Here is a 25,150-nt window from a genome sequence, read left to right as displayed (position 1 = left end):
GGAGGGATGGAGCCAAGAGCTGGACAGTTGATTGGCAAAAGGGATAAGAGAGGATCATGGGACAGGAGGCCCAGGGAGAAAGAAAAGGGAGAGGGGCGGAAAAAAACAGAGGATGGGCAAGGGGTATAGTGAGGGGGACAGAGGGAGAAAAAGGAGAGAGAGAAAAAGAATGTGTGTATATAAATAAATAACGGAGAGGGAGGTGGGGCATTAGCGGAAGTTTGAGAAGTCAATGTTCATGCCATCAGGTTGGAGGCTACCCAGTTGGAATATAAGGTGTTGTTCCTCCAACCTGAATATATTAACTGTCTTGCAAAAGTGGTGGTGAGCTGCACCACCAGGTTCAAGAACAGTTATTACTCCTCAAACAATATTGAACCAGAGGGAATAACTTCACTCATCTTCACGTGCCCCAGGACTGAACTGTTCCCACAACATATGGACTCACCTTCAAGGACTCGGATGGTTCAATTTAATATCAGAGAATGAATACAGTATAAAACCTCAAATTCTTAATCTTCACAGACCTCTATGAAACAGAAAAAACCCAAAGAATGAATGACAGAAACAGTAGAACCTCAAGGTCCTCTACCCCCTCCTCCCATGCACAAGTAGCAGCAAAAGCATCAGCCCTCCCCCTCCCCCTTTCCAGTAGTACTGACCCACTCCACCACTCACCATGCAAGCATTAGCAAAGTCCCCAAAGAGACCATAGTCTAGAGACCATCAAAAAACTACTGTCCATCCCAGCACTTTGATACCTCAAGCAGGCTCTCTCACTAGCAAAGGACAGAGAGGTATCATGAGATATCATTCTTCAGCTCATAGTCTCGATATTTATTGCTTATTTATTATTATCATTATTACTATTTCCTTTTTTTCTCTTTTTGTATTTGCACAGTTTGCTATTATTTTGCACATTGGTTGTTTGTCCATCCTGTTGGGTGTGGTCTTTAATTTATTCTATTGTGTTTCTTGTACTACCTGTGACTATCCATGAGAAAATGAATCTCAGGGTTATATATGGTGACATATACAGTATGTACTTTGACAATAAGTTTACTTTGAACTTTTGAACTTCAAGCCTGTGCCTTAAATGACTGCAGTGCCCCTGATGTTGTTGGGTAGGGAGTTCTGAAGTTTATCTGATCATCAACGAAAAAAATAGTGATACCTTTTCAAGTCAGCATGGCCTTTTGATGGAGAATTACCAACCATCTCTCCGCTATTAGTATGACTTCAACTCCCAATAAATAGTTTCAAAATTGCACTGGTATTACTCCAAGTCACATGGACTGGGTTTCCAATAAATGTTAAGTCTGCTATTGATTGGTGATTCCATATGTTTTTGGGCTTGCATTTTATTATTCTGAGACAGAGTTTACTGTATTGACAAAAGGCAATAAACTGAAAATCCTAAATTCAAAAGCTGACATTTTAAAGGAAGAAGACAAAATTGCTTTTGAGAATGGGGGAGTTTCAACTCTAACATGAATATAGCCATAAAACACAGCCTCCTGAGCATTAGATGAGTTTGAATTTTGACAGAACCAGGCAATAAAATTGATGCTGCCTCCAGGGTGATAAATAATTTTGAATTTAGCCTAAAGTTGGTCAAGTTTTAAGTACAAATTATAGCAATACTTTTTTTCACATTGCGTGATCGGTAGTCATTGCAAACTGAGCTAAATAGGTTTACTTATTGGAAAAAAGTTAGTAAAATAGATTGTGTATTTTGGAGGTAATAAATAATATCTAAGACCCATTGAGTGACTTGGTTTAATCTAAATTATATTCTCAGCTTGTTAGGAATCACAGTAAAACTATGCAATAGGGTATGTGGAATAGGACCATAAGTTCATATTTGAAGTTTTTATGCCAGGATCTTATTTGGTTCCATGGTCTTATTGGTAGTCCTCACAAAGCTGTAACCCCATCCCAATCCAGAGAACTGAAAGCAAATTCAGGCAGAAAATTCAGTGCTCTACAAATGCTTTTAGACAATACATTAAACTAAGACTGCCTTCTTAGATGGATGTAAAAAATCCCAAGGTTTATTTCCAATAAGATTAAAGGGCTTCTTCCTGGGGCAGTTGTTATTTTTCACCAAACTTTAGTAAAGCCATTTATCTGTTCACTATCATGTTGCCATTTCTGGGAGTTTACTAAGGAAAAATTTTAACTGTTAACAATTTTATTTTCTATATTGTTAATGAAGCAAGACATCCATAATGTGCCCTCTTCTCGTTACTACCATCAGGGAGGAGTTACAGGAGAGTGAAGACCCACTCTCAACAATTCAGCTTCTTCTCCTCTGTCATCAGATTTCTGATTAATCCACGAACCCTTAAACACTTTCATTGTTCCTTTTTTTTTGCACAATCTAATTATTTTGTAATTTTAGTAATTTATGCTTTTGCACTTTACTGCTGCTACAAAACAACAAATTTCACATCATACAAGACGGTGATAAGCCTGATTCTGATTCTGACATCAAAAGTGCCTTATTAAAGCACATTCATGCATCCTGAGCATAAAAGGCACTACATAACTTCAAATGTCTTTCAGAAAACAATTGTGGATCACATCCAGAATATTTGCCTATAATCTGCCATGTGAGCAAAATAAATTCTAAGGATAATATCCTTGCTACCATACATATTTCTGCAAATGAATACATTAAAGTTTCAGAGAATTGACTTTAAGAATGTTAAAAGCATATAACAAGGAATGGGCATCAACATATCTTTCTTTCTCCCAAACAACTGTAATAGAGTTTTTATGATTTTATTCCATCAGTTTTGCAAAACAATTTTCATAATTATTCCATGTGCTCAGTTTAATGGAAGGAAAATCCACAATATTAATGCATCCTCTCATTTAATAAAGGTATATAAAATTGCAAAAGGTACAGAAAAGGTTTATAGTCAGAATTATTTCCCTGTGAAAAGTGTTTCAAAAGCAAGAGGGGAGAGAGAAGAGAGTTTTAAGGGGGATTTGGTGGGAATCAAAATCAGAATTAGGTTTAATATCACTGACATATACAATATATATATTAAATAGTTAAATTAAATAAGTAGTGCAAAAATAGAAATAGTTATTGTCAGTGTAGATAAGTTCCTTAACAATTTTTTGAAATTCTTATTAATAAAATATAAAGACATGAAATAATATCAAAACAAATATAAGTCTGGTTATGATGCATTAAAGCCATTTATTCTATCTGCAGAGGTTGCAACTCAAGTAACTATAACTGCGCCAGGGTCTAATCACCAACGGAAAAATACAGGCCCCACCCCAGACTGTTCACCTCCGTCGCCTGATACAGCTCTGAAGAACATCGAGAAAGTTATCCGACCCCAGGTGAGTTGCAGCGATATATTGGGTTGAATATTGTCAAAAGTGAATTAATTCAGTGATAATGGTAGTTTATTTATATGTCACTACACAAATGACCACTTTTTAATTAAAATGAATATAGACTTAGTTTTGTTTGACCTTCTGTTTTCAATACATGTGTATTATCGTGCTGATGGCACACTGATTTCTTGCAGTTGGTTCCCAGTGTAAATTTATTCCAGGTTCATATAGACAGAAAGGAACCAGGGCCATATTTTTATCGATAATGTGGCCAGTCATTTATGAAAAGGTCATATGAATTGGTCCAAGATGAATCTCACATCAGACGTATATTTTACTTCAGATGAGTATTTCATCAGCTGCTCTCACCTACTCAGTCAGGAATTAAAGTGTTTGATAATATGGGTCAATTCTGATCTTTGACCTCTGCTGGACAAATTTGGGGATGACAATAATTTTGCAGTTTTGCCGCCACAATGTCAAATCAAGTGAACAGAAATATACATCCCTCCTTTCACTTTCCAGTGTGTCATTATTAATGAGCTAATTTGCTGAAGCATAATTTTTTGTATAAAACGTTGGTGCTTCAGTATATGTCTTACAATAAATTAAACTTAATTAAATAAAACATTAGTTCAGGTAGGAATAACTTCCAGTTTGGAGCTACTGATATGACCATACTTTGTCTGCAGCAATATGTTTGATTAATGATAAAACATTCTACTCGGGCATTCTAGCATAAAGCAGGAATACACACAGTGGCACTTTATTACATACACCTGTACACCTGTTCTTTACGCAAATATCTACTGTACACTCGGTGGCAGGTTGTCAGGTACACCTATACACCTGCCCGTTAATGTAAATATCTAGTGTACACTCTGTGGCAATTTATTAGGTACACCTGTACACCTCATTAATTGCAAAACTCTCATTAGCCAGTCATGTGGCAGCAATTCAATGCATAAAAGCATGTAGACATGGTCAAGAGATTCAGTGGTTGTTCAGACCAAACATCAGAATAAGGAAGAAATGTGATCTAAGTGAATTTGACTGTGGAATGACTGTTGGAGGCAGATGGGGTGTTTTAAGTACCTCAGAAATTGCTGCTCTGGGACTTACATGCACAACAGTATCTAGTGTTTACAGAGAATGTTGTGAAGAATTAAAACACATCTACTGAGCCACAGTTCTGTGGGTGAAAACATCTTCTTAATGAAAGAGGTTAGAAGAGAATGGCTTGAAAGTTTCAAGCTGAAGGCAGGTGACAGTAATTCAAATAACCACTCGTTACAATAGTGGCTTGCAGAAGAGCATCTCTGAAAGCATATCTCGAACCCTGAAGTGGATGTACTACAGCAGCAGAAGACTGCAAGCATACAGAAATGCACTCACTCAGTGTCCACTTTATTAGATACCTCATGTACCTAATAATGTGGTCACTGAGTGTACTCTCCTGCTCACGGTTTCCAATCATGAGCTGGAGGGATATAGTTTCCTGCTTGTGTGCTACAGTTATGCCAAAGTGAAAAATATGCTTAAGTCCACATGAAGATGTTCTAATAGTGTTTTCTTCATTGGTGCATGTGAGTGTGGTGTAGCTTTAAGGATCAAGTGTACCATATGGCTTGTCTTTGATATATTGGTGTACCAGCGATTACTTTAAGATGACCATTGTTTGCCTTAAATAAACAATTTCTGTTTTTGGCTTCTGGTCTATTTTTGCTGTTGACTTCAGTAAGCAGTGGCTCCATAGGGTCTACAAATACTTCATCTGCCTACAACTCAACCCGTTCCTGGAAATGTTCCTGATGTTCTGAGGGAGGTGGTCAAATTTACTCAGGCTTTTTGAATTACAGAAAACAGCAAAATTCAAGACATTAAAAAGAAATACGACAGTTTTCAGTGCTTCACTACATCTCAAAGTACAACACAAACAGAGCTCTCGTGCTCTCTCTTGCTTTCTCTCTCTCGCTCTCGCACTCTCTCAAAAAAATTGATTTCCGTGATATCGTATATAATTTGCGGGCATCAGGGAGCCAGTATTAATATGCGGGAGACTCCCGGAACTTCTGGGAGAGGTGGAATGTCTGCAGTCAGAAGGGGGCCGGGAGAGGGGAATCATGGTTGGGAAAGGAGGATGGGAGAGGGGAGGAAGTAGGAAGTACCAGAATCAATTGATCGTTTATTGATTCTGTAATGATCAAAAAACCAATTGTTTGGAATCAAATTAGCAAGGAATCTGAAAGGAAGAGAGAGAATTGGAGAGGTTGTGTTTTGAGGATTGGGGTTTAGAGAGTGGAGGAAGTGGTGGACTGTCTTTGGAGTTGGGACTGTAATAGTTTAAAGGAAGGAATTGCAAATAATAAGACTTAGATAACTGAGAGCACAGTGACCGAAAGAAGTGGTTGAGAAAGGAGAATATGCACAGGGAAGACTGGCTAATCTCCTTCATGCCCCCACCCCCCCCAATCAGCTGACCTTTCAAATCATAGTCTTATACCTAAAATCTGGTTTCCTAGATATAACAACATACCGAATAGGAAAGCACAAAGCTTTTGAGCTTTTTCTTCTATTTAATAGTCATAGTTAATCTGATGTTTGGTGCCTTCTACCTGAATCTCAAGTTTTATGCAGTAGCAATATCCTTACCCTTATTTCCCAGCTAAAGCAAAATACTGCAGATATTGGAAATCTGAAAGGAAAACCAATAAATGCTCAGCAACTCAGGAGTAGGGTAAGTATGCAACCTGACACAAACTTTGTTTATCCCACAAACTTTATACTCTTTCTTTTCATAGTTGGCCCTCTACTTATCATGAGTCTCAACTGCTAATAGTTGACATCCCAGCACAGGTCTCCGAGGTACTCTGTAGTTACAGCCTGAAGTAATACAGAGCAGATTGAATACACCTGACTGTTAACCAATCGCAGATAAATGATCATATTAAGCCTTTTTTTTCTTTTATTAACTTCTAATGATCTTGATAAATAGGGGGACACTTATAAGATTTTCTCTACAGAAGTGTTAATAGTCTTTATAATGGCTATTAATGAATGGAAATAGAAAAATTTTATAGAATACCATGATTGATAATTATTGGCAGACTTCTAATCCTATGCCATTAATTATTATATTAGGTCTCACTTATGATACAAGTTTTTATAAATTTTAATATCTTATTCCTTGTTTCAATTGACAGAACGCATTGTTTGTAATTGAATGAATGAATTCAGTCAGCATTTTAATTAAAGCTTGTTTTGGAAGTAATGACTACATTTTCATGATCAAATATTCATTACTGTAATTAGCTCATTTTCTCCAATATTATATGAATTCATTGATCTGCTTCAGAGGTAATTAAAACATATTTGGAAGCAGAAGGTGAATTCAAACTGGACAGCATATTTCCACTATCATCATTGTATGATTTTGTATAACAGCAATTGGACGTAACATCTTGCTGTGGCACATAGCTCCAATTTAGTATTCATTTATATTTAAATTATGCATAGCCCAGTTCAGTCGACCACTCCAGCATATGAATGATTTGAAGTTTAAGTGTGCAATTTATAGCTGGGGAGAGTAGACAAATGCAATAGTGCTCCAATAACAATGCTTAGAATTGTTTCTAACATTTTGAATGCTCTGTGATTTCTGATCAAGAAAATTCAAGTAACACTTGACAACAATTTTCTTTGAAAGTGTTGCTTCCTCCGAAATTTATGTTTATGATAGACCACTTAAAGCTGAGCACAAATATAATTTCAGACCACTTGTATCATGAAGGAATTTGAAGGAACAAGAAATGAACGTTTAGAGAATATAATATGTTTAATTGCATAAGGGTGCTGATGCTTTGCAGTAGTTGAACTGAGCTAAAAATATTTGGTTGACGATTTTCATTTGTAGTCAATGTCTGAGGCTTCTTGCTTAAGTGTCCAACAATAATCAGCCAGCATTGATGGACTCCAGGTGCCCTGATACTGTTTCTCCATGACTGCAATGTCCTGCAGAGACCTTTCACCATGCTCGTCAATGACAGTGCCAGAATTTGCAGGGAAGAAGTCTAAATGGGAATGGAGAAAATTTACTCTAAGAATGAAACAGTATTTCAAGTACTTTGAGCTTTATCCTGAGATTTATTGCCAGTGGACAAATATGTGGTTGTACATTTTTTGATTGAAAATTAACTTGGCCGAGTTTGGGGGGACATCGTGATAGACAGAGACTGAATAGTTAATATTGCTGTTTTTTTTCATCTATCTGTGTCACCCGGCTCTTTGTCATATTTAATAAAAGGGAATTGTGTATTCAGTGTTGAGCCCAAGTCTTTAACCTGGAGCTCAAAAACAATGGTGGAAGAAGAGGAATTAATGATCCATTAATTAGTGAGGACCCTTTTAATTACAGGATTTGAGTGATACATTCCAAAATAGATTCATGTTGGACTTGGTGGCATTGGTAAAGACATTGGTGAACAGAATTCTGAAGGAATGTCCCCCTTAGGAAAGTAAGTCATTGGAAAATAAAGCAACACACATAAAAGTTGCTGGTGAACGCAGCAGGCCAGGCAGCATCTCTAGGAAGAGGTGCAGTCGACGTTTCAGGCCAAGACCCTTCGTCAGACGAAGGGTCTCGGCCTGAAACGTCGACTGCACCTCTTCCTAGAGATGCTGCCTGGCCTGCTGCGTTCACCAGCAACTTTTATGTGTGTTGCTTGAATTTCCAGCATTTGCAGAATTCCTGTTGTTTCATTGGAAAATAAAAGTGGTTTTGATGGAGAGAGGATATACCAAAGATGTAAAAATATTTGTTTTAATTTGCGGATATTTCAGCAGCTAAAGCTAGGTAGCTCATCTCTGGGTCTGATACTGCAGCAGTATTGCAAACCATATCGTTCAGCCTGACATCATTGCCAATGAAGAGAATAGAGTCAATGAGTTAGAATCAATAATTTGTGGCAGACATTTTCTTGTTTTGAGTAAAACTTAGATGGACTGTTTTCATTTCAAAGAAATGTTGCAACGAAGTCCAGGTAAGTTCAAAATCTGAATTGCAATTGATTTGTTAGCTCAGCAATCATGGAAATCTACAGCACATTGCAGGCCCTGCAGCCCACAATGTTGTGCTGGTTATGTAATCTTCTCCAGAAACTGCCTAGATATTCCCTACTGCATAGCCCTCTATTTTTCTAACCTCCATGCGCCTATCTAAGGGTCTCTTAAAAGACCCTATTGTATGAGCTTCCACCACCCTCACTGGCAGTGCATTCCACACACCCACCACTCTCTGTGTAAAAAAACTTACCCCTGACGTCCCTTTGGTACTTATTTCCAGGCACCTTAAAACTCTGCCCCCTCATGTTAGTCATTTCAGCCCTGCAAATAAGCCTCTGGCTATCCACCCAATCGATGCCTCTCATCATCTTATACACCTCTATCAGGTCACCTCTCATCCTCTGTCACTCCAAGGAGAAAAGGCCAGGTTCACTCAACTTACTCTCCAATCCAGGCAACATCCTTGTAAATCTCCTCTGCACTCTCTCTATAGTATCCACGTCCTTCCTGTAGTGAGGTGATCAGAAGTGAACACAGTACTGCCAGTGGGGTCTGATCAAAGTCTCATATAGCTGTAACATTACCTCATGGCTCTTGAACTGAATCCCACAGTTGATGAAGGCCAACACACCATACATCTTCTTAACAACCCTGTCAACCTATGCAGCCGCTTTGAGTGTCCCATAGACATGGACCCCAAGATCTTGCTGATCCTCCACACTGCCAAGAATCTTACCTTTAATATTATATTATGTCTTCAAATTTGCCCTAATAAAATGAACCACTTCACACCTGTCTGGGTTGAACTCCATCTGCCATTTCTCAGCCCAGTTCTGCATCCTATCGATGTCCTGCTGTAACCTCTGACAACTCTCCAGACTATCCACGACACCCCCAACTTTTGAGTCATTAACAAACTTACTAACCCCTTCTACTTCCTCAACCAGGTCATTTTTAAAAATCACAAAGAGGAGGGGTCCCAGAACAGGTCCCTGCAGAACACCACTGGTCACCATCCTCCATGCAGAACACGAACCATCTACAACCACCCTTTGCCTTCTATGGGCAAGCTAATCCTGGATCTACAAAGCAAGGTCTCCTTAGATCCCAAGCCCCATTACTTTCTGAATGATCCTTGCATGGGGAACCTTATCAAATGCCTTAATGATAATATGTGACCACAATACACATACAATAGCAATAAATAATATATGACCACAATAGACTTACAGTCACATTGATATTCACTGTCCCAAATATTGTGATTTTATTTTCTTCTCTGGTTTTCATCCTTTCTCTCCTCCCCTGAAAGAAGTGATCCCTTAACTTTGTTTCATAACTGCCTTTGGCTCCCTGCCATTCATCCAGTATGAATTCTAGGCAATTTCCCTCTTCCACACGCAGTAGGCCCTATTATGTCCTTAATATCTCCCCTGTTCTTCTTTGAACTGTTGGTATTGTATGTTCTATGCGCACCTGGGACTGCAGATGGGAACTTTGTTTAAAAAGGCACCAGTCTAACTTAGATAATACTTCCTCAGTACTACACTGAGGTGTTAGCCTCCATTTATTGCTCAGGTCTGCAGAAGTTACTTCAAACATCTTCAGTGTAACTCTAAGGAGAGAGTGTTGCCAACTGAGCCACAGTTGTCAGTAAAGGTAAACTCTCTCAGTAACTCTGAAGCACTGTCAAAGCTAATCTAAGGCTATAATGTTGTTAGATTTGACTTGAACCCATGTGAAGGTTCTGCATGAATTAAAGTCTATTGCTTATAACAGAAAAGTCTTAAAATAGGATACATCCCAGACCCTTTCCAGGGAAGGCAGAAATTTTCTTTTTGTCAGGCTGACATATTGCTGTGTCCGACATTTGTCAGGTAGACCACGGGCAATTTCAAGTCTTACTGTGTAAATCCATCAATGATCGATGTGTGTTTTCAAATGAGACTATAGAATTGTGTGTAATACAGTCTAACTTTTCTATGTTGAATCTCTCCTACCCCTCCCTCCCCCAAAAATTACCAATATTATAAAAAATATTGTCAATGCTGTCGGAGGATTAATTACAATAAGAAAGCAATTACATTAAAGTAGTGCAAACGATTATTTGAACATATTGATAGTCACAGTTCTAGGCAAAATTAGACAGTTTGATGACCGTCTTTGTTGAATTGGTGAAAGAAATAGAAAATTTCTTCCAACTGCAGTTGGAGATGCTCTTCCACTGAATTTAACATATCAAAATGCTAGATGTTAAGATCTGATTACTTACTGTTATTCAATTTTGCTATAATAAAATTACTTCAATTGTTCAGATAAAAATCAAAAACTGTTTGAAATGGCAAACTGTTGCATGCCTCAGTTTCATAAGTTAATATCTTGACGAAACTTATTCTTTATCTGTTACGCACTTGGAATTCATTGAGTGTTTGAAAATTAACCCTGTTGCTGTTTTCCATGTGAACCACTATATGATTTGTTTTCCATTCACTGCCAGTCTCAAGTGTGTATCCACAATTTATAGCCTGCATTATGAAATTGTTCCACTATATTGGCACACAAACCATGAACAGAAAACTGTTAACTTTCATAAACCTGCTCCACACTGAGGCTGTGTCACTGAGAGTTCACAACTCTGCTACATGAATATTAATACGCAGGGATGCTTCCTGCTACGAGTAATTACTGCCTTTTCAACATTTCTTAGACGGCCTATTTGGAGGAGTGGCTGAAGCCAAGGACTTGCACAGTGGAGAATTGGAAGCCCTGCTTGTCATTTCTAATTAATTTCACTGAAATTACACTGAAAAGTTAAGGAATCTATGGGGATTTTTTTTTAATTTTGAAGTAAAGCAGCCACATTTTTAAGTTGATTCTCTGCAGCATTTGACTTTATAATAATTATTCAATATTTGTTCAGTATATCACCATAACAACATCTTTCCTTTGACTTTTATCCTCTTAGGTATTCCCTTAGAGTTGAGGATGACTTGCTTCCATTCCAGTTTTATGGGTTTTGAAGTGCCTGGTGATATTAGTCTGGGACCCGAAAATTTTCCACACATGGGGCCAGAGGTGTTTAACTGAGTAGGGCAGGAGGATAGGTTGGGAGGAGTTTGTTCTGTTATTCATGTCGGTCTTCCATGCATTCTTGGTAAATGCCCTTGAGGTTCTCAGTGACATTCAGAAAGCTCCATCTCCATTTTGAATAGGGAATTTCTACAGGTGGGAGGCACAAGGGATTGGGCATGCTGGAATTTGGAGCAGAAAACAAACTGCTGGAGGAACTCAGCAGGGCAGGCAGCATCTGTGGAGTGCAATAGATGGGTGACGTTTTGGGTTGAGACCCTTTATCTGTGCTGAAAGAGTAGAGGGTAGAGAGCCAGTGTAGAGAGGTGAAGGGAAGGGGTGGGGCAGGAGCAGTTAAGCAATAACTGGATCCACGTGAAGAGGGTTGATTTACAGAGGGTAGAGATAAGGGTGAAAATACTGAGAGATAGGGGTAGGCTTTCATTCTAAATGACTCTTCATCTCATGTTCTTGACGTTAATTGTTTATTTATTATTATTTTGTTTTTTTTCTTTTTGTATTTGCAGAGTTTGTTATCTTTTGCATGTTGGTTGTGTGTGTGGTCTTTCATTGTGTTTCTTTGTATTTGCTGTCAATGCCCACAAGAAAGTAACTCTCAGGGTAGTATATGGTGACATATATATACCTTGACAATAAATTTACTCTGAACTTTGATAGGTAGAGGCAACAAAGAACAGCAGATGATAGAATCTGATTGAAAAGGAAGGTGGAGCATTGAACAAAATAATTCTGACAATTTAAGAGTGATGTTGCAGAATTTTTAAAGGAGTTTTCAGGTTATCCTTGAATCATTTCCTCTTTCTATTCTGTAGTCTCTTATTGTAACAAAGCTCTGATTTTTGTTTGAGAGTTTTGCATTGGCTAAATGATACACATAACCATGTGTATCCAAAAGACTGAGTACAATTTGTGCTCCAGTGCTAAGATGTTGATATGGGAGAGAAGATTCGTGTTGGTCATTAATGCTGCCAGTGGGTTTGGGGGATTTTGCAATTGCAAAACTGTTTGCCACTCTTTGATACTTTGAAACACATTATTTTATGTAGTCCATATCTCCAAAATGTGCAGGAGGGCATAGACGATGAATTTTGTATTGAGTTTGAGATCTTGATCTTCGCATATTTTTTTTTCCTCAGACAACCAAAGGATGTTCCCCCAGATTAAAAGAGATGGTGTGTTTCATAATCAATACCTGTCTTTGCTGAGAAATCCCTCTCAAAATATGAAAAACAACCCAGGTTTCCCAGCATCTCTTCAAAGCCGGGATCTTCACTGTAGGGGTGGGGAGGGGGAGATTGGATGGTGAACAGAAATCGTTGTTTGATAAAAGCCATACATTTACCAGATGTTAAGTGCAAGACCCATTCTCCCATATGCTTCTGTGAACATGTTGACAGTAACTTGGAGCCGGAACTCCAAATGTACATACTACACATTGTCCACATCTTGTGGTGTGGCGACTGAGGTTGGAGTGAGCTTTGTTCTGTTGTAGGTGTCTCCTGGGCTGAACAATGTTCTACTTGTCCTTTAGATTAATTCCACTTGAGGGAGATTATTTGGATGTGAGGTTCAACATTGGAATGGTTGAGAAAAATATTGGGTCACACACAAAGCCTTGCTTGATATAAATCTGCATTGATATTTGGTCTAATGTAGTCCTGTTGCTTAAAATCATGTAGCAGACACAAGAGGAAGATGACTTTCTGCAAGTAACCAAATTTGAGTATGATGCTCCACATTCACTCCCATTAAATTAGGACAAAAGACTTCAATCAGATTGAGAAAGATCTTGCATAGTGTTGCAAAGCGCATTTCCTTTGAAGTTGTTCTTATGTAAAGATCATGTCTATTTTGTTTCTAGATGCTAAGAATCTATTCTGTGATTTTGAGGAACACCATTCATGTCTGCTTCAGAAAATAACTATCATTTGATTCAATAATGCTCAAAGATTTTTGGCTTCTTTTACAATCCATTATGCCTGGTAAATTAAAAAAAATACCTTATTCTTTGTGCCTTTTCATTAAATCTTAGAAGCAATTTTATTCAAATAACTTTTTTTAATAGGAAAAATCAATTTTAGGATTGAGGAAAGAATGCTAGGTTACAGTGATAGTGCTAGACATGAAGCTAAACTTGAATTTTTTCAAAAAATGAAAAATTGACATCATTCTTGTTTTCCACTGATAGAATGTGAGAAACTCATTTGCTATTTGGAGTGTTTGCTTCATGATCACTGGTAAAATAGTATAATCTTTCAGTGTTAATTGAGCACTTGGCTGGGAAAAGAACTGCCTACCCTGAAGAAGTTTAAATCTTTTCTCCAGTCCTGCCGAAGGGTTTCGGCCCAAAACGTCAATTGTACTTTTTTCCATAGATGCTGCCTGGCTTGCTGAGTTCCTCCAGCATTTTGTGTGTGTTGCTCAGGTTTCCAGCATCTGCAGATCTTCTCTTGCTCGTGATTTCTTTACAACGGAAACTTCCATATATTCGCTGCTCACAGATTCTTCAACTGTATTTTAAGCCCATTAGTAAATGTGAGTCTTACATTCAGGCGTGCTACTGTTCCTTCCCAATATCTAATCCTATGATATAGTTATTTTACAGGACCTTTTGTGAGGTTAATCAGGAAGATAATGCCTTTGTAGTTTTGCTAATTAATTACCTGTGAACTAAGAACAGTGAGCTAAAGCAGCCCTAGTCATTTAATCTGTTGGGTTTTATTGAAACCAGTGCACAGTGTAAGAATTCTCAGCAAATCTCATTTTAATCTAACTAATTTCTGGTTTACCTTGTGAAGAATACAACATCAACAATATCAGCTTTCATTTATATAGCAGTTTTCATTAAACATCAACATGCGAAAGTGTTTTGCAGGAATATTTCAAAAGGAAATTAACACTGAACCATATAATGAGACGTTACTGCAGAGGACCAAATGCTTTATCAACGAATTGGTTTTAAAGTCCATCTTCAACATGGACAGAGAAAATGAGATGCATAAACACAAGAGATTCTGCAGGTGCTGGAATTCTTAAGCAGCACACACGAAATGCTGGAGGAACTCAGCAAGTCAGGCAGCGTCTATGGAGGGGAACAACACACAAAATGTTGGAGGAGCTCGGCAGGTCAGCCAGGAGTACAGAGTTGATATTTCGGGCTATGACCTTTCATCAGGATCAAAAAGGAAGCACAGAACCCAGAATGATAAAGTGCGTGGAGGGATTATTAAATATGTGGACTGTTCACCAATATCTTTAACTTCGCGCTTGAGCAGTCTGCGGTAACCACCAGCTTCAAATAGGCTTCAATTACACCGGTGCCTAAGAAGGACATGGTAACCTGGCTCAATGACTGTTGTCCAGTAGCACCTACATCCACTGTGATGAAGTGCTTTGAGAGGTTGGTGATGAAACATGGAATTATGATGTAGTGGCCATTACAGAGACTTGGCTGGCACCAGGGCAGGAGTGGATTCTCAATATTCCTGGATTTCAGTGCTTTAAAAGGGATAGAGAGGGTGGAAAAGCGGGAGGAGGGGTGGCATTTCTGGTCAGGGGTACTATTACAGCTACAGAAAGGGTGGGTAATGTAGCAGGATCCTCTTTTGAGTCAATATGGGTGGAAGTCAGGAACAGGAAGGGAGCAGTTACTCTATTGGGGGTATTCTATAGGCCCCCTGGTAGCAGCAGAGATACAGAGGAGCAGATTGGGAGGCAGATTTTGGAAAGGTGCAAAGATAACAGGGTTGTTATCATGGGTGACTTTAACTTCCCTAATATTGATTGGCACCTGATTAGTTCCAAGGGTTTAGATGGGGCAGAGTTTGTTACGTGTGTCCAGGACGGATTTCTGTCACAGTATGTGGACAGGCCGACCAGGGGGAATGCCATACAAGATCTAGTACTAGGTAATGAACTGGGTCAGGTCACAGATCTCTCAGTGGTGAGCATCTGGGGGACAGTGACCATCGCTCCCGGGCCTTTAGCATTATCATGGAAAAGGATAGAATCACAGAGGACAGGAAAATTTTTAATTGGGGAAAGGCAAATTATGAGGCTGTAAGGCTAGAACTTGTGGGGGTGAATTGGGATGATGTTTTTGCAGGGAAATGTACTATGGACATGTGGTCGATGTTTAGAGATCTCTTGCGGGATGTTAGGGATAAATTTGTGCCGGTGAGGAAGATAAAGAATGGTAGGGTGAAGGAACCATGGGTGACAAGTAAGGTGGAAAATCTAGTCAGGTAGAAGAAGGCAGCATACATGAGGTTTAGGAAGCAAGGATCAGCTGGGTCTATTGAGGAATATAGGGAAGCAAGAAAGGAGCTTAAGAAGGGGCTGAGAAGAGCAAGAAGGGGGCATGAGAAGGCCTTGGCGAGTAGGGTAAAGGAAAACCCCAAGGCATTCTTCAATTATGTGAAGAAAAAAAGGATGACAGGAGTGAAGGTAAGACCGATTAGAGATAAAGGTGGGAAGATGTGCCTGGAGGCTGTGGAAGTGAGCGAGGTCCTCAATGAATACTTCTCTTCGGTATTCACCAATGAGAGGGAACTTGATGATGGTGAGGACAATATGAGTGAGGTTGATGTCCTGGAGCATGTTGATATTAAGGGAGAGGAGGTGTTGGAGTTGTTAAAATACATTAGGACGGATAAGTCCCCGGGGCCTGACAGAATATTCCCCAGGCTGCTCCACGAGGCGAGGGAAGAGATTGCTGAGCCTCTGGCTAGGATCTTTATGTCCTCGTTGTCCACGGGAATGGTACCAGAGGATTGGAGGGAGGCAAATGTTGTCCCCTTGTTCAAAAAAGGTAGTAGGGATAGTCCGGGTAATTATAGACCAGTGAGCCTTACGTCTGTGGTGGGAAAGCTGTTGGAAAAGATTCTTAGAGATAGGATCTATAGGCATTTAGAGAATCATGGTATGATCAGGGATAGTCAGCATGGCTTTGTGAAGGGCAGATCGTGTCTAACAAGCCTGATAAGAGTTCTTTGAGGAGGTGACCAGGCATATAGATGAGGGTAGTGTAGTGGATGTGATCTATATGGATTTTAGTAAGGCATTTGACAAGGTTCCACATGGTAGGCTTATTCAGAAAGTTAGAAGGCATGGGATCCAGGGAAGTTTGGCCAGGTGGATTCAGAATTGGCTTGCCTGCAGAAGGCAGAGGGGTGGTGGTGGAGGGAGTACATTCAGATTGGAGGATTGTGACTAGTGGTGTCCCACAAGGATCTGCTCTGGGACCTCTACTTTTCGTGATTTTTATTAAAGACCTGGATGTGGGGGTAGAAGGGTGGGTTGGCAAGTTTGCAGACGACACAAAGGTTGGTGGTGTTGTAGATAGTGTAGAGGATTGTCGAAGATTGCAGAGAGACATTGATAGGATGAAGAAGTGGGCTGAGAAGTGGCAGATGGAGTTCAACCCGGAGAAGTGTGAGGTGGTACACTTTGGAAGGACAAACTCCAAGGCAGAGTACAAAGTAAATGGCAGGATACTTGGTAGTGTGGAGGAGCAGAGGGATCTCGGGGTACATGTCCACAGATCCCTGAAAGTTGCCTCACAGGTGGATAGGGTAGTTAAGAAAGCTTAGGGTGTGTTAGCTTTCATAAGTCGAGGGATAGAGTTTAAGAGTCGCGAGGTAATGATGCAGCTCTATAAAACTCTGGTTGGGCCACACTTGCGAGTACTGTGTCCAGTTCTGGTCACTTCACTATAGGAAGGATGTGGGAGCATTGGAAAGGGTACAGAGGAGATTTACCAGGATGCTGCCTGGTTTAGAAAGTATGCATTATGATCAGAGATCAAGGGAGCTAGGGCTTTACTCTTTGGAGAGAAGGAGGATGAGAGGAGACATGATAGATGTGTACAAGATAATAAGAGGAATAGATAGAGTGGATAGCCAGCACCTCTTCCCCAGGGCACCACTGCTCAATACAAGAGGACATGGCTTTAAGGTAAGGGTTGGGAAGTTCAAGGGGGATATTAGAGGAAGGTTTTTTACTCAGAGAGTGGTTGGTGCGTGGAATGCACTGCCTGAGTCAGTGGTGGAGGCAGATACACTAGGGAAGTTTAAGAGACTACTAGACAGGTATATGGAGGAATTTAAGGTGGGGCCACCCTCAGGGTCGCTCGGCTCGCTGTCATCTAGGGAAACAGCCCTCGGCCCCGACAAACTGGGTAATTCCTTTGTGTGGATGCTGTGTGAGGTACCCCACCCCACCCAAATAACAGTCAATACACCAGATGCAATTAAATGATTTACAGTTTATAGATATTACTGGAACTATATAATTTCGAGAGAATAAAATATAAAAGGAAAATAAAAGGCGCTACACTTATCAAAGTTCAATCTCTTCGTGCACAAAACAGTTGGAGCTCAAGGATCTTCTTCACCCTGCGACCCCTCGGACCACCTTGACCGGCCGCCTGGGACCACCAACGGTGGTCGACCGGACTCTCCACACGAGTCCGTCATCGTCTCCTCACCGAGCGCCCTCCTCGGGGTCCGACCCCGTTAGTGGACATCACAGCACCTCGTCCATCCTCTGTCTTGCTCTCCCGCCTTCTGCCCCAAAACCCCGCACATACAGTATCTTCAAATACACCAAAACCATAACAACTATCCCAATTGGTTAATAGTACCCTCTTATCACACTCTAAAGAAAAACAAGCTGCTAGCGCAAACTTTCTCAGCGTTTAACACAACAAAGCCACATTCCCCAGATTAACATAACAAAGACGCCATTTTAATTAGCCTCCGCAGTAACATAAAAGTCAAAACCCCTTTACATATGGGAGGCAGGGTTTGAGGGTTGGCACAACATTGTGGGCTGAAAGGCCTGTACTGTGCTGTACTATTCTATGTTCTGTATTCTATGTTTAACTCCTGCCTGAGAATGAAATTGGATCTGTTCTAATTTACCTACCATCACAACAGGTCAACGGCAGATGCCATTTTATTGACTCCTCACTCAACCCTGGAACATTTGGGCAGCAAAAATGCATTCATCAGGATGCTCTTTATCAACTACAGCTCAGCATTCAGTACTATCATTCCCTCAAAACTAATCAATAAGCTTCAAGACTTCGGCTTCAATACCTTCATGTGCAATTGGATCCTTGATTTCCTCACTTGCAGGCCCCAGTCACTTTGGATTGGCTACAATATTTCTTCCATGACCTCCCTAAGTACAGCTGCACCACAGGTCTGTGTGCTTAACCCTCTATTATACTGACCTTATACTTATGATTCTGATGCTAAGTGCAGCACCAGTGCCAAATTTAAGTTGCTGATGACCCCACAGTTGTTAGCCGTCTCAAGGTGGTGACGAATCAACATATAGGAGGGAGATTGAAAATCTGGCTAAATGGTGCCACAACAACAAGCTCTAAGCCTCATTTAAAACTTTGCCACACTTCTATACATGTGCGATGGAGAGTATATTGACTGGTTGCATTGCCCCCAGTATGGAAGCACTGATGCCCTTAAACAGAAAATCCTGCAAAAAGCAGTGGATACAGCTCAGTCCATCTCAGATAATGCTGTCTCCACTGTTGCGCACGTCTACACAGAACACTGTTACAGGAAAGCAGAGCCCATCATCAAGGACGTCCACCATCCAAGACATGCTCTCTTCTCACTGCTGTCATCAGGAAGAAGATACAGGAGTCTCAGGACCCATCTCAACAGGTTCAGAAACAGTTATGAACATCAGGCTCTTGAACCAAAGGGGACAACTTATCTCAACTTCTCTTGCCCCATCACTGAACTGTTCCCATAACCTATCGACTCACTTTGACTCTTCCTATCACATTCCCAATATTTATTGCTTATTTATTTATTATTATTTGATTTTTTTCTTTTTGTATTTGCACAATTGCTTTTTGAAAATTGGTTGTTTGTCATATTGTGTGCGATCTTCCATTGATTCTGTTGCATTTTTTGCATTTACCATGAATGCTTGCAAGAAAGTGAATCTCAGGGTTATAAGTGGTGACATATATATACTTTGATAATAAATTTTCTTTGGACTTTGAATTAGCTGTCTTGGTAAACTGACGTTGAGATACATGCTAGACACACCATCGGTGATGTAACCTGAGGCCATCAGGTGTTTCGGGTCTTTCAACATCAGACATGCTCACTCAGGCGACCCAGCAAGAGTTGATTAGGACCAAGATTCTGTCCAAGCAGCATTGGTCCACAGGTCACATCTCTTGATCCATAGCCATCTGGAGGCTCGCTCAGCAGCCTCTGTGATAGTCCTGATGGCTCAGTTGGAAAATTTATCTCTCTCGTTCCTGGCCTTCTAATGAAGCCCGGTGTAGCCACCTGTAAGTAGCCCTACCTGCCCTGCATAATAGGGTTCCCAAAGTATCATTACATCTTGCCAAAATGAACAGTGAAACATTGCTGGATTCTGTCTTAAACTAATGATTTACAGTGTTGCTAGAAAGTTTGTGAACCTTGATGAATTTTCTGTGTTTCTGCATAAGTATGAACTAAAGTGTGAGCAGATCTTCACTTAAGTTCTAAAGCTAGATAAAGAGAACCCAATTAAGTAAATAACACAAAGAAACATTATACTTGTTCATTATGTATTGAGAAAAATGATCCGATATTGCATGTATTTGTTGGAAAAAGAAAGTGAACCTTTGCTTTCAGTAACAGTTATGACCCCCTTGTACAGCAATAACTTCAACCAAATGTGACCAGTAACTGTTGATCAGTCCTGCGCGTTGGCTTGGAGGACCTATAGGCCATTCCTCCTTACAAAACTGCTTCAATTCTGGGATGTTGGTGGGCTTCCTTTCATGAACTGCTTGCTTCAGGCCCTTCCACAACATTTCTGTAGGATTAAGGTCAGGACATTGACTCAGCTATTCCAAATCACAAATTTTCATCTTTTTTAAAATACTTGTGATTTATTCTTGCCTTTTGAATCATTGTCTTGTTGCATTATCCAACATTGATTAAGCTTCAGGTGACAGGCTGCTACCCTGACATTCTCCTGTAAAATGTTTTGATACAATTTTGAATTCATTGTTCCCTCAACAATTGCAAGCTGTCCAGATCCTGAGGCAGCAAAGCAGTCCCAAACCATGATGCTCCTTCCACCATGCTTCACAGTTGAGATGAGGTTTTGGTGTTGGTGTGCTCTGCCCAGTTTCATCCAAACATAGCAATGTGTATTTTTGCCAGAAAGTTCAACTTTTGTCTCATCTGTCCACAGAACATTGTCCCAGAATCATTGGAGAATATTCAGGTGGTATTTTGCAAACTTGAGATGTGCAGCAATGTGTTTTTTTTAGAGCGCAGTAGTTTGCTCTGTGGTGTCCTTCTATGCACACTATTCTTGTTCAGTGTTTTTCTTATAGTGGACACATGAACAGAGACTTTAGCAAGTTCTAGAAATTTCTGCAGGTCTTTTGCTGTAACCCTTGGATAACCTACATCACCTGCTTCAGCATTGCACATTGTGCTCTTGGTGTGATGTTTCCTAGGGAGAGTAGCAACAGCACTGAGTTTCCTCCATTTGTAGATATTTTCTCTTACTGTAGACATGCATCTCTACAATTCTTCTAAAGTCCTCTGAAAGTTGCTTTGATTGAGGAATGGTGCACATGAACGGATCTTTCTCGAGAGGAGCAGGCTCTGTCAGTAACCTGAATTTGTGTGTCTTTTTTATAGGGCAGGGCACCTCTGCAACCCACACCCTCATCTCATTGATTGGAAAACCTGACTCCAAATAGCTTTTGCAGAAAGCGTTACCCCAGAGGTTCACATACCTTTTCCAACAAATACATGAAATATTGGATCATTTTTCTCAATAAATAAATGAACATGTATAACATTTCTGTGTTACTTATTTAATTGGGTTCACTTTGTGTAGCTTTAGGATTTGTGTGAAGATCTACTCACATTTTAAGTCATATTTATGCAGAAATAGAGAAAATTCTACAGGATTCACAAACTTTGTAGATGTGATGTCTACTCATACCAGTGGACCCAGACGCTTGATACTCAGAGAATGGAACTGCCCCAGTGTAACTGCTTCTCCACCTTAAAAACTGTCCCACACAGGTTCCCTATCATTGTCGGATATGACAAACAACCACCAGTAGTATTGGTAGTGTTCTAATTTATTCTATATCTCACTTAAATATATAATTTGTTACTCAGTTAAATGGTAGTTTGTTTTTTTTAATACCTTTTTAACTATTGCTATGAAACCTTAGCTAATTGGGGCAGCTGCTTAATTGGTCTAAAATATACTGGTCCTAATGTGTCCCAATTCACTGGAATCCACTATATTTGTATCAAATCATTATTTTCAGATTTAGTTATGTTTTCTCTTTTAAATTTTTTTTGATGTTCTTCCATTTGGCTCTAGAATTTCTTAAAATTAAAACATGAGGAAGCAAAATCAATAAGGACTAATTAGTAGATTTCTCATTGATCGCCTTGAGTTATTCTATTGATCACAGCTATATCAAAGAGATTAGAAATAATGCAAAGAGGAGTTTATATACCTCATAATGTTCACTTGACTTACACTGCATTTTACATCTGTCACGCATCAAGTACCTCCGATCATTTTTGCTGGTTGAAAACAACTACCTGGAAAACACGATCACATTCCAGATTAAATCAATCACCTTTTGAGTTTTGAACAAAAGTATATCAAGAGGCCATTAAACTTAAGTAAGTTTATTTCACTTGAAGGACATTAATGTTCATTATTTATAAACATTAAGTTTAATTCAATTTACTGAGGAACTGACAACTTCATCACAATAGGATTCACAGTTGGTCATGGTGATTTTAAAAGTAGCTTTTTTTTATAACAAATGTTTTTATTTTTAAATGCATTTTATATGATGTGGGCTTTGCAGACAGACTATCACTTATTTACTTGGAAGTTCATCATCATTACAGGAATCTTGGAATCTACTACTAAAGATGTCACTGATGAAAAACTGCGACACTTTGCGGGCAGCTTTGATAATAAATTTACCTTGAGCTTTGCACAACCACCATTGGTGATGAAACTTTTTCACAGTGTTTGTAGCAGCTAAATAAGGAATTTGCCACCACCTTTCCAAGGATGATATATGACCTGGTGGGGAAGCTGGATGTGGTGGCACCCTTGTGCACTTGCTGTCCCAGTCCTTCATGGTGATAGAGGTTGCAGGTTCAGGAAGAACTGTCAGGATAGCTGAATTAATAAATCACACATAGTTAACACTCCTAAACCTATCCAATGTCATGAATATAGATTTATTTTAGAACAATATTGTTTACAAAAATAGTAGGATTAAAAATATTTTCTAGTTATCCCATCTGTGGCAATATTTTGGTCATATGCTCATACTTATAAATGGAGACGTGAAGAAAAATCTCGACTGAAAAAGTGAGAAATTTTGAGGGGAATTTTCAGCTTGATTGGTGATTGTGCATAAAGTAGAATCTTTACCTCACATTATCTTGCACAGCAAACTCAATATAAGCAACAAGTTGGAGGGTGTTCATAATAACTCAGTATTCATTAGACTTATCTATGTTATTCTTGTCAGCTATAATTAAGTTTATGCGGTGTTATACAGTATTAGCTCAGCAGTGTTAAATGGTAAATGGAAAGACATAATATACAGTACTATGCAAAAGTTTTAGGCACCCTATTTATATATACCTGCCTAATACTTTTGCACAGTACTGTATTTAGCCCCGGCCACAAAATCTTGTGTTCAGGATGAGTCCTCTGCCTCCCACAGCATCATCAACTGTATCAGAGAGGTGACAAATAAAGAATTACTGGAAAGTAAACAAAAACAGCATCGCAGAAACAATTATTGACAAAAAATTGAGGCCAGTATAATTGCGCCTTTGTTTTACCATAAGAAAATTAAGTGAGAATGCACAAAGCAAGTCATATTGTTTGTCTAATTGTATAAAATCCATCGTGGGCAAAGCCCTCCCCACCATTGAGCGCATCTACATGGAAAGTTGTCACAGGGCACAGAAAAGCAGCATCCATTATCAGGGACCCCCACTGCCCAGGTCATGCCCTCTTCTTGCACTTGCCATCAGGAAGAAGGTACAAGAGCTTAAGGACTCACAGCACCAGGTTCAGGAACAGTTATTACTCCCCAACCATCAGGCTCTTGAACCAATGAGGGTAACTTAACTCAGCTTCACTCGCCCCATCACTGACCATCACAACCTGTGGTCTCATTTCCAAGGATTCCTTATCTCAGGTCCTCAATATTTATTGCATATTTATTTATTATTATTATTTCCTATTTTTTCCCTTTTGTATTTGTATAGTTTATTTTCTTTCGAAGATTGGTTGTTTGTCCATCCTGTTGAGTGCTGTCTTTCATTGATTCTGTTACTTTTCTTGGATTTATTGTGTATACCCACAAGAGATTGAATCTCAGGTTTGTATATGGTGACATATGTGTAGTTTGATAATAAATTTATGTTGAACTTTGACCAGGTATGCTATTGCTAGATTGAAGAAGTTATTGGTTGATTTGACTTAAACTATTGCTACATGATTCATTTTTGTAGCCTGCATAAAATAAAATGAATTCCTTAGTTTGAATATTTTTTGCATATATTAGTATTGCATTCATAAGACCATAAGATCATAAGATATAGGAGCAGAAGTAGGCCATTTGGCCCATCGAGTCTGCTTCACCATTCAATCATGGGCTGATCCAATTCTTCCAGTCATCCCCACTCTCCTGCCTTCACCCCACACCCTTTGATGCACTGGTTAATCAAGAACTTATCTATCTCAGCCTTAAATACACCCAATGACTTGGCCTCCACAGCCACTCATGGCAACGAATTCCACAGATTTACCACCCAGTGACTAAAGTAATTTCTCCGCATCTCAGTTCTAAATGGACATCCTTTAATCCTGAAGTTGTGCCCTTTTCTCCTAGAATCCCCTACCATGGGAAATTACTTTGCCATATCTAATCTGTTCAGGCCTTTTAACATTTGGAATATTTCTATGAGATTCCCCCCACATTCTCCTGAACTCTAGGGAATACAGCCCAAGAGCTGCCAGACATTCCTCATCCAGTAACCCTTTCATTCCTGGAATCATTCTTGTGACTCTTCTCTGAACCCTCTCCAATGTCAGTATATCCTTTCTAAAATAAGGATCCCAAAACTGCACACAATACTCCAAGTGTGGTCTCACAAGTGCCTTTTAGAGCCTCAACATCACATCCCTGCTCTAATATTCTATACCTCTAGAAATGAATGCCAACATTGCATTTGCCTTCTTCACAACCAACTCAACCTGGAGGTTAACCTTTAGGATATCTTGCACAAGGACTCCCAAGTCCCTTTGCATCTCTGCATTTTGAATCCTCTCCCTATCTAAATAATAGTCTGCCTGTTTATTTCTTCCACCAAAGTATATGACCATACACTTTCCAACATTGTATTTCATTTGCCACTTCTTTGCCCATTCTCTTGAACTATCCAAGTCTCTCTGCAGGCTCTCTGTTTCCTCAACACTACCCGCTCCTCCACCTATCTTTGTACCATCGGCAAATTTAGCCACAAATCCATTAATATGTAGTCCAAATCATTGACACACATCGTAAAAAGTAGTG

The 25,150-nt window shown here is 39.5% G+C and overlaps 1 protein-coding gene across 14 annotated transcripts in view; it reads left to right on the top strand.

Annotated features, from left to right (window-relative positions):
* anks1b (ankyrin repeat and sterile alpha motif domain containing 1B) overlaps positions 1-25,150 on the top strand; it is an 870,400-nt gene that overhangs the window by 650,183 nt on the left and 195,067 nt on the right. For all 14 annotated transcript variants that reach the window (XM_063072533.1, XM_063072513.1, XM_063072522.1 and 11 more), the window contains one exon: positions 3,230-3,363. In XM_063072533.1, the coding sequence (XP_062928603.1) occupies positions 3,230-3,363 (134 nt within the window). The remainder of the gene's footprint in view (positions 1-3,229; positions 3,364-25,150) is intronic.

Source organism: Mobula hypostoma, chromosome 20 (assembly GCF_963921235.1).
Source record: "Mobula hypostoma chromosome 20, sMobHyp1.1, whole genome shotgun sequence".
Lineage (NCBI taxonomy): Eukaryota > Metazoa > Chordata > Chondrichthyes > Myliobatiformes > Myliobatidae > Mobula > Mobula hypostoma.
The sequence above is the reverse complement of the archived record's forward strand: the minus strand, read 5'-3'. Positions and strand labels throughout refer to the sequence as shown.